At 46.4% G+C, this 10,532-nt stretch overlaps 1 protein-coding gene and 1 pseudogene across 1 annotated transcript in view; one reads left to right on the top strand and one right to left on the bottom strand.

Moving 5' to 3' along the window:
• Nucleotides 1-6,297, bottom strand: part of PSMB1 (proteasome 20S subunit beta 1) — a 15,129-nt gene extending 8,832 nt beyond the window's left edge. Inside the window, exons 1-2 of the mRNA XM_004701902.2 lie at nucleotides 6,146-6,297; nucleotides 2,669-2,776 (exon numbers count right to left, since the gene is read on the bottom strand). Of these exons, the coding sequence (XP_004701959.1) occupies nucleotides 2,669-2,776; nucleotides 6,146-6,255 (218 nt within the window). The 5' untranslated portion in view covers nucleotides 6,256-6,297. The remainder of the gene's footprint in view (nucleotides 1-2,668; nucleotides 2,777-6,145) is intronic.
• A 1,800-nt stretch (nucleotides 6,298-8,097) lies between these two features.
• LOC115871032 lies at nucleotides 8,098-9,792 on the top strand (annotated as a pseudogene).
• Nucleotides 9,793-10,532: the final 740 nt, after the last annotated feature.

Here is a 10,532-nt window from a genome sequence, read left to right as displayed (position 1 = left end):
CACCCGCTTTGTCTTCAGCGGTTGTATCGGGAAGGTGAGCATCATAGAATGCCAATTTAATACAAGGTATTCTTGCGTTGAGGGAGTACTTGAGTGGAGGCCCAATGTCCTTCTGCTACCTTAATAATAAACCTATAAATATAGGCTCATAGATCTATTTCCCCATCCTCATATAAATATATTTGCATATGTACATGCCTTTATCTAGACCTCTATAAATGCCCTTTTCCTCCCAGCTCTTTCCTCTATTTCCCTGGACAACTTTTTTTAACCTACTGGATTGCATGATATGTGAACTATATGCCAGTAATACTAAAAACCAAACCAAAACATGTGTCTTTGAGAATAGAGGAAAACAAACGAATACTTAACTTCAAATTTAATTATGTAGTTTCTAAAAGTAACTGTCTGAAACACGCTGTATATATAAACAAAGATGGTTTTGAAGTCAACCTCATGTCATTGGCCTTGATTTATTTCACTAAAGGCTTGTAAAATATGGCCACGTGTGCTGCAAGAATCCACTGAAGTCTGCATCCTGGTCCTGTTTTGCAAACACTGCACTCAGGACAGAAGCCACGGGTCAGAACCTACCGGAACCTGTGGGCCACAGGCAGTAAGAGTAGGGAGTCAAAAAAAAAAGTACTGAGTCATTTAAACCTTGCAAAGCTTCAGCTGCTTGTACCTTTATACCTGTGACTTTCTCCCAAAAAAAGGTCAATAAAATAAAGTCAATTAAAAGAAAAACAGAAAGACCTGATAAAGTAATTATAGCGAAGTGCTGCTGGATCAATCTAGCCGATGGCACTCCACTAAGAAATTCTTTTATTCACCTTTGCTGTACAACTGGAAACCTCTGGGATAAAAGATTGGGGTAAATGCACTATTTCGCTAACAATACTGAGCGCAGAGCTGGTTCGGTTGAAGCTGGTTACAACTTCTCCATCTTCCATCCAGGCCATTTGCTACAGTGTCTCACAGCACTCACACACGGCCCTCGCCACATGGTTTACCAGGGGAGGGCCAGGCTACCCCTAGGGGCCGGATCAACTTGGAAGCTGCCAGGCCAGCTACAGTTTCAGGCAGCACACAGCCTCACTCCCTTCCCTGGGCAGGCCAGCTCTCTGGGTCACGTAGTCAGGCTCTCCTGCTCACTGACTTGCTGAGACCAGTAGCCACTTCAGTGTGACAGCCCCAGTGCTCCTCTCGCCAGCATTTTCAGCCCCCCAAGAGGACAGCTTTGCTTTTACAGACATGCCCAGGGCATTCCGTTTGATTCCCTAACTGCTGCTTCCATGGAAGTTGAAATCCCTGACTTCAACCTTCTCTCCATTTACCTTGTCCATTCCTGAGGACTTTTGTTTTAGGATGAGGTAAGGGACCATGGTTGCGCAGTACATTATGTGTTAGGCTGTTAACCGTAAGTCAGCAGTTCAAACCCATCAGCTGCTCTGTGGGAGAAAGATGAGGCTTTCTGCCCCCATAGATTTACAGCCTCCAAACCCCACAGGAGCAGTTCTACCCATCCTGTGAGCTGGAACCAGCAGCAAGGAGTTGGTTTTGATCTTCACCAGCAAATGCTTTCAGGACTCCTCCTTGTGGCGAGTGAAGGTGTGTCATCTGCAGATTGTTAGTAAGCCTTCCTCCCATCCCGATACCACACACTCCAGCTTCTCAGAGTACTTGTCACCATACTAAGCATGGTCAAAGGAGAGAGACCTAAGGCACCCCTTTCGGGATTCTAAACCACGCAGCACCCCTTGGTTCTGTGTGAATGATTGCCTCTGGACCCGCGTGAGCACAATGAAGTGTTCTGAAATCCCAGGTTATCCACTTTCCATGATCCACAGAGGTGCGTGCCTCTGCATAGTCAACAAAACACAAGTAAACATCTGTCTGGTATTCTCTGCTTCTAGGCAAGACCCACCTACCTGACCAGACCCCAGAGGACATCATGCTTGGTAGAGGGCCAGCAAAGAAGAGTGGGACGTACTAACAACATTGTGAGCAGGGTACAGGGCAGGGGAGCATTGCTTTCTGTTGTACAAAGTGCTGCTTCGAAGCAGAACTGTCACCCTGGCCCCTCTCGGAACTCCCTCACCCCACCTCTTCCCCAGCCTGACCTGTTTCTGCAAGGCTGACTCTTACAGGAACAAGTGGGTTGATCCTACTGGCAAACTCGCAAGTCATTATTTGCATTAATAACTGAACAAACCTTTCAATGGGCTAAACTGACTAATCCTATTGCTGTGCCCAAGTGGATCCAATTACTAGCACAGGAACTGACATTTTTCTGCCTTTCCTGTAGATGGGGCCTGGCTTCTTCCCTAGGCAAAAGTAACAAACTCTCCAAAGAACTAAGCTAAGAGTAATATCACCTAAGGATTGGGGGGGATCTCACAAACTGTCCCTTCAAAAACAAGGCAAAAGGCCACAGAAAAGAACTCATTCCACCACACAGGATTTGAAGAACAAACACTAGGTTAACACAGCACTGTTGGTTCCTGCATGTGGTAAATTTCAGAAAATTGTATGCTAACAAATTATTTGGACATACCAATTTAGAAGACTGTTTTCTACAGAAAATGCAAGATAAGCTCTCCAAAACAAATCTACACCCACGGACCCATAGAGGAGTTGGGAAATGTGTGCTAAGACAAGTACTTACAGTTTATAACATTTGGGGCTGTCCCGGGTGTGAATTGAGAATCCTTCGCTCAACCGAGTGTCAGAAGCAACAATTGAAAAGTCTTCTCCAGCAATTGCCAGTACAGTGCTGAGAGAAAAAGACAACACATTAACATGGCCCTGCTTGAAGAGAACACTGAAGATACAGGTGCCACAGCAAAGTGTGGCACGAAAGCAGATAGTGCGTGCCTATCAAGCGGAACAGTGTCTGGGGTCTTAAAGGCTTATATTCAAACAAGCAGCCATCTAAGTGAGGCGTCACCTAAGTCCACAAGGAAGAAGCAACACCAGCTGTGTGATCCAGATAACAAAGAACAAAATCCAAATGTGATGAAGGGAAAGTGTCAGAGCTTAAATTGTGAGCACCCAATTTGCAGAAGTCTATGGAGGGCAGTGGAAGCCCCAAAATCCGTCTGCCGACTATCTAGTCAGAAGATGCCTCTGGCAGACCCCTCTGATCATAGGCGAGGTACTGAAACAGCTTTACTATCAGATGGATTATTGTAAACTTGATTATGGTAGATCAAACCATGGTATGATACTTGGTCAGTTGACCTCCCTCTTAACCCAACTTGAATTTGCTCTAGGCTCAAATATTTCTCACCTGTTCCAGAACAGAAGTTTCTTCTCTGGCTTTTTAAAATATTGATGGTGGTCTTTTCTTTCTTAGGCTTTACTTTTATTTATATCTTTATATATTTTCTTCTTGCCATTTTGCTTTGCTTTAGTTTTTATTTGGTTTGTCTGTTCTGTTGGGTTTCCTCGTCTGTGAAGCACAGGAGTGGATGCGTAGGGACACTAACTCAGGGGTCCTCAAACTGCGGCCCGCCGAGGGCATTTATCCAGGCCGCCAGGTGTTTTTGCCCCATTTTGTTTTTCACTTCAAAATAAGTTATGTGCAGTGTGCATAGGAATTTGTTCATAGTTTTTTCTTTTTAACTATAGTCCGGCCCTCCAACGGGTCTGAGGGACAGTGAACCGGCCCCGTTTAAAAGTTTGAGGACCCCTGCACTAGCTGATTCAATGATTATCGGGGATGTGAAGGGTGGTGGGGATGTGAAGGAATTTGGGGAGCAAACAGTGAATGCAGGAGGGGGGAGAAACTGAATGTTCTACCAACTCTTTTAAAGAGATTTAACTATGGAAGTGTAGGATATGTGGATAATACATCAAGGAAACTACTAAAAAAAGAAACAAACCAAAGTTGACTGGTGGTTACCATGGGTGAAGGAGGAAGATTTTGCTTAGGGGGCACTGAGTTTATGCTAATGGTGGTAGAATAATTTGGAACAGGATTATCAGTAATGGTTGTATAACAAAGAGTATAATCAATGGTACTGAATTAAACATGTAGAAGTTGTTGGATTGGAGAATGTTTTTTGTGTATATTTTTGCCACAATTAGAAAAAAATAATTACATGAATAACAATGAGCACAAGGAAGAAGAAAATGTGGTGATGATCGTATACTTCTTTTTCTGACTGAATTATTGAATTCTATGACAACCGGATGAAGTGCCAATAAACCTGCTCAAAAATAAAGAGAAAAATGTACTGAACTCCTCAATCTGGTGACAGGTCTCCAAGCAAGTAAGGGAGTGAAGGAAGGAGGAGCAGCCAATGAGAAGCCACCTGCTAAAACGGCAGGTGAATACCCGAGTGCTGACTCCCAGTGGAGACACAGGAAAGCCACTGATCTTCCACCTCCAGCAGGCTCAGCACTGCGGGGAGAGGGGGGAGGCAGGCACCCACAAGATGCTGCTGTGACCACTAAGGGGCGATTGTGCTAAAGCTCTGTAGGAGCCAAGGATGGCCAAAGGGAAGGAGGTACCATTTAGAGCACATTCAAGCAGTCTGTTAGGGGCCCTTTTTGCACAAGCAGGTAGAGGGACCTCAGGGTTCCATGCCATAAGGCAGAGAGAGGATCCCAAATGCACTGCCAACAATTTGGGAATTACAAGAAACCATGCAAGTCATCTAAGCAAGGAGAAAATACTTTACAACTCTTGACAAGACAGGAAGGAAGTCAGCCATGTTTGGAGATGCAAAGGGTGGAGCTTTGAGAGCCTGCAGTAATAAACACTTAAGAGCAAAGATTGAGAAAATATAAGCGAATAATCAAAAAGTCGTAAGAAATTAACATTTGCAGGTAATGCCTGAAGTTAGCATACAAGGGGTGAAAAAGTGAGCGGTGAGTCAGGAGTGCAAAGCCCTGTGAGATGTTATGTGAGATGTTATCACAGAGAATTTCTAACAGTCTGGCACAGCCCCTGGATGGCACCTTCCTTACTCACACCAGTGGTGGTACTACAACACTGTATGGCTCAGGCTCACTCCAGCTGAGGGACTCCTGGGCGTGGTTACAAGGATCAAATAGGCTAACTGCCTACAACTCAAAAGTGTCCAGTCTCCCCATAAAGGGGTTCAGTGGCTATGAAGATACAGAAACGGGCATCCAGAAAGTTGGGCAAGGTACCCTTTACAGGGTCAAAACCCCTGAAAACTCACTGCCAGGACACAATTCGGTCCTACAGAGGGTTTCTGAGGCTGTACCTTTTAAAAGAGCAGACAGCCTCTTCTTTCACAGCCAGGGCGAAAATCAAAATTCCTACAGGCCCAGTAATTCCACAACAATGCTTCATATTCCTAAGGCACCAATCGGTGGTTTTGTTTATTCAAACTGGGTGTGTTTTAATGCACAAAACTTGAATAAACTACTGCCACTGCTTCAACTCATAGCTCCACAGTCCTGATTCTTTTAGCGAGGTATCACTTCAAATATGTTTGGCTTTTGGGGGAGGGGCGAGAAATCCCCCTTGGACGTAACCTTAAGGCAACAGAGACCGCGTCTGCGGTTAAACCCTCCCACACACGCCCCAGGGTTAAGCTCACACGATTTAAAAGGTCGAGGAAACGCACTGACTGCCTCAACTTACCCCCAAAACAAATTAAATGCTACCGAGTCGATACCGACTCACAGCAACCCAATAGGACCGGGTGGAGCTGCCCCCTGTAAGTCTGCAACTGTTACTGTTTGCGGGAATAGAAAGCCCGGTCTTTCTCCCGCGGAGCGGCTGGTGGTTTCGAACTGCTGACCTGATAGATGGCAGCCCAGCGCTTAACTACGACGCCACCAGGGCTCCTCAACGTAAAGAGCAGAAAATGGCTAGGCCGTCGGATCTAGTGCCGTATCTGCAAAGGTGGACCACATCCGGCTGTTCCCGCGGAATGGCTCTGGCTGCCGCCTCCGCCGAGCCCGCCCGGCCCCGAGGCCAAAGGGCGCCTCCGCTCCTGCCCCGCAGCGGCGGCCAGGCTCTGGGCGAGGCACGGACCCGCCAGGCCGTGGGGAGTCGCAATCGCGAGCCCGGCGCCCACCGCGCTGAAGGCAGGAGTGGGCGGCGAGCCGCTCGGCCCCGCCGGCGGCGAGGGGAGGCAGGAAGACCGAGCTCCGGCCTTACCCGCCGTTGAAGGCGTAGGGCGAGAAGCGCTGCTGCGAGGGCCCCGCGGTCCAGCAAGGCCCCATCCACAGATCGCGGCCGGGCGCCGGGAGCGTAGCTAGCGAGGACATCGTCGCGCTGCGGAGCCTCCTGCTGTCTCACGGCGAGATGGCGACCCCGAACGGAAGCGGGCCTCACTTCCCGCCCGCCTCTCCTACCGGAAACGGATCTGCTTCCGGTCCTGCCAGGCGGGCCGCTCTACCCCATGCTCCTCGTTAGTCCGGAAGTCAACACCCACCCCCACCCCCGCCTTATTGGTAGAACTAACTAAACAAGTTCACAGCTATGATAGGATTACCTATTTATAGGGACATTATGTAGAATTTTCAAGACTGTAAGTCTTTTGGGGAGCAGATAGCTTCAGCTTTCGCCCGAGGTGACTGATGGAGTTGAATGGTTAGCAACGCCACTGAGCTTCTTGATATGCCCCCAAACCCACTGCCATCCATCGATTCTTACTTGTTAAGTACCACTGAGTCAGTCCAGCCCCTAGCACCCGATGTAGAGCAAAGGCGAACATTACCCGATCCTGCGCCATCCTCATTATTGTTCCTAGGTTAGAACTCAGTGTTGCAGCCACTGGGCCCATCCGTCTTGTCAAGCCATCCGCTTTTCCGAAGTAGCAGGGAGAGATGCAGCTTGGGAAGGATTTCTAGGTGAATCACAGCAAAGGCCCTTAAGATTTTCGAGCAAAGCCATGCCATCCTCTGCAGATAGCAACTCTCCTTTTGAGAAACAGATTTGGCTTGTTACTGGGCCTTAATAGAGACTGAATGTCTGACTATGGGCCACCAAGTCACTAGGTGATCTGAGCTGCACATCATAAACTAGATGTTGCCTCACCTATAATCATAAGTTGGATGTGCACAGCATCATTTCATCATTAAAATTCAGTATAATATACAAGCTCAAGCTCAAGGAGGACCTAAGGGCACAGTAAGTCACATGAAGAAGTGACCCAAGTGCCCATAGGCTCCACTCCTGTCACATTCCCTCCACTTTACCTGTGTGCACTATGGCCTCATGGGAAGTTCCTTGTGACCGGTTGATTGAGGAAGAGAGAGGGGAAAAAACAGGCCTAGTTTACACATGGTTCTGGATGATATGCAAATACCACTTGAAAGTGAACAGCAGCAGCACTACGGCCCCTTTCTGTGGCCTCCCTGAATGACAGTGGTGAAGGGGAAATGGCCAGAACCAATGGCCAGAACCTCAAGTAGTGTCCCTGGTCATTCACCCTGCCTAAAAGGACAAATGGCCAAATTGTGATTGCATATTGTTTCATATGTTAATCGTTTGCCTTTATGTTTAGGGACTTGGAAGGAACTTGCTTGAATAATTAGTGATGAGGAGGTATGATTGGGGATCACCACAACATGAGGAACTGTATTAAAGGGTCACGGCATTAGGAAGGTTGAGAACCACTGCCCTAGGATGTCATTCTTCACGTGTTTCATTTCATTTTGACCACTTCCGATGTTCTCAAATCCATGCACTCCATAGTCCAAGTTCCAATCACTAGAAGATTTTTGCAGCTCTTTCTTTTCACCTTGAGCCATTACCCTTCAGCCAACGACGATCCCAAAAGCTCTACTCATAAAGGCTTTGCCCAACTCACATCACCAGAAGCAACTTCCCTCCAAGATGTCAGATCCTCTTCAGTCACATTTTGAGTGTCCTGTACCCGAGGGGCCCAGCAGGATCTTGGACAATGTTCTGCTTCCTTTGTTTGGATTTTTCAGTATTCGAAAATGCTTCAAAACGATGTGTAAGGCTTTCAGTGTTTTCTTCCTCCAAAGTGGGGAGTTGAGTGCTTCTCTGTTGTCTGTTCTTAGTCTGGAAACTTCGCTGAAACCTGTTTAGTTTGGGTGACTCTGCTGTTATTTAAAATATTGGTGATCGAGATGAAGACCATGTTGCAGGAAAACATCTAGCTCACGAGTACACCAGTGTGTTGGCAAAACCACACTAGGCAAAGAGCTTACATCAAGATCAGGACTGAAATATATTAATGTGATTTAGCTAAAGAAGGGCAGTTATATGGTAACTATGATGAAGAGTGTATGTGTGATAGTTTTTGTGTGGGGAAAATGCAGCAATAGAGAGATGGGTTGAGTCTGGCCACTGACACCCATGGACCTGGTTCACAGGGACTAGAGGAGAAGAGAGCCTGTTGGCTAGTCTGAAGTTTAATGAGTTGTGCAGAACCTGAGTTTATAGCAATGACTTAGCCCAAGGTGGGTAGGGTTGTTGAGAATTTTCAAAGGGACCCATGGTCCAAGGGCAAGGCAGCCAATGAGCACCCTGTTGAGGCTAAGCGAGGCAGTGACCCACATTGAGTTAACCAGAACATGACCAGATGAAAATAAAATATTTTAGCCTGTGAACTGATGCATGCTGCTGCTGACTCTATGGATGGCCTGACTTGACTTTGCTTATGGATGCGGACTCACAGGTTCCAACTGCAATGAAGATTCTCCACACCAAAGTGCATGCTTGTCTCCTCAGAGCACTGGGTTGATCTAAGTGGGCAGTATTGAAATTAGATATGAAGTGACTGACTTACAATTTTTCCAGGGGGGTGGGGGGGGTGTAATTTTGATAGGATTATGGTGTCGGTGTTCACATTACTGCAGTTGTTAAGTAGAGACTATTTTGTGGGCCTATACAGTATTATGTTTAATGAGACTGGCATATTTTGAGTTGTATGCACTGTAGTTTTATCCTGTTAGGCACAAATGTGATTTTATTATTGTCCTTGTTTAAAAAATTATATATGGCTAAAGAATTGTGTACAAGTGCCAAGTTGGCACGGGTGAACTGTGATAGTTATTTTTTTGTGTGCCAACCATCAGAAGATATGGGTTGAGTCTAGCCTGCCAATCAGGTCACAACCTGCTGGTAGCTCCTGGTGGGCATGGCCTCTTCATAAGAAGAATCCTGGATAACTTCCTCTCTCTCTCTCTCTCTGCTTCACCTTCCTGTTGATGAGCCACTTCAAGCCACGCTGCTGGTAGCCAGAGCCCTGGAGAAGTGTTCACTGCCATTGGATCTGCAAGACTTTGCACCCAATGGCCTGTGATATTCCTGCATTTTGCATTATTGCACGTGGCTGTGTGAGTCTGAAGAGGGATCTATGGGATAGTATCAGACTTATGGACTTGATCTGGACTGGGTTGGCATGTTTGCTTGATATATAATTACTTCTTGATATAAAGCTCTCTCACATATATATACATGTCCCTGGATTTGTTTCTCTCATTAAACTGGCCCAACACCCAGTATGGTTGTTACATTTTAGATGAAGATAGAATAGTTGATGATTTAGAAAATCAAATGAAAGAAGTGAAGTTATTATTGATTACCATAGTTGCTGTACTGACAACAGATAACCGCATTGTACAAAATATTCTAAACAAGAGGTTGTAATGAGAAGAAGCTACAAGATTCAGTGTGAAAAATTTCAAGTTCTGTGTGACCAAGCCATGGCATCCTACAAAGTAGAAACAGTACCTCAGCTATCTAGCAACAAACCAGAAGGTGTAGAGAATAATAAAAGCCAGATAGCAAAACAGATCGAGCAAGGGACGAAAGATCATAGCTCTTGACTTTCGAGATTGGCCACATGATCATCACTCTTATTTAAGCGCTCTCTGCCCATCATAGAAATTGTCCAAGTATCACCTCCCTGATACAATCGCTGAAGACAAATGGGTGCATAAGCAAACGTGGCGAAGAAAGCTGATGGTGCCCGGCTATCAAAAGATATAGTGCTGGGGTCTTAAAGGCTTGAAGGTAAACAAGCAGCCATCTAGCTCAGAAGCAACAAAGCCCACATGGAAGAAGCACACCAGCCTGTGTGATCACAAAGTGTCAAAGGGATCAGGTATCAGGCATCATCAGAACAAAAAATCATATCATTGTGAATGAGGGGGTATGCGGAAGTGCAAACCCAAAGCTCATCTGTAGCCAATTGGACATCCCCTTATGGAAGGGTCGCGGGGAGGAGACGAACTAGTCAGGGTGCAGTGTAGCAATGATGAAACATACAACTTTCCTCTAGTTCTAAATGCTTCCTCTCTCCCCCCTCCACTATTATGATCCCAATTCTACCTTACAAATCTGGCTAGACAAGAGGATGTACACTGGTACAGATAGGAACTGGAAACACAGGGAATCCAGGGCAGATAATCCCTTCAAGACCAGTGGTGAGAGTGGCGATACCAGGAGGGTGGAGGGAGGGTGGGGTGGAAAGGGGGAACCGATTACAAGGATCTACATATAACCTCCTCCCTGGGGGACAGACAACAGAAAAGTGGGTGAAGGGAGACATTGGACAGTGCAAGAT

The sequence above is a fragment of the Echinops telfairi genome, unplaced genomic scaffold, assembly GCF_000313985.2.
Source record: "Echinops telfairi isolate 266 unplaced genomic scaffold, ASM31398v2 ScPeMD7_3533;HRSCAF=4204_0, whole genome shotgun sequence".
Classification (NCBI taxonomy): Eukaryota; Metazoa; Chordata; class Mammalia; order Afrosoricida; family Tenrecidae; genus Echinops; species Echinops telfairi.
This window is presented reverse-complemented; position numbering and strand designations above follow the sequence as displayed.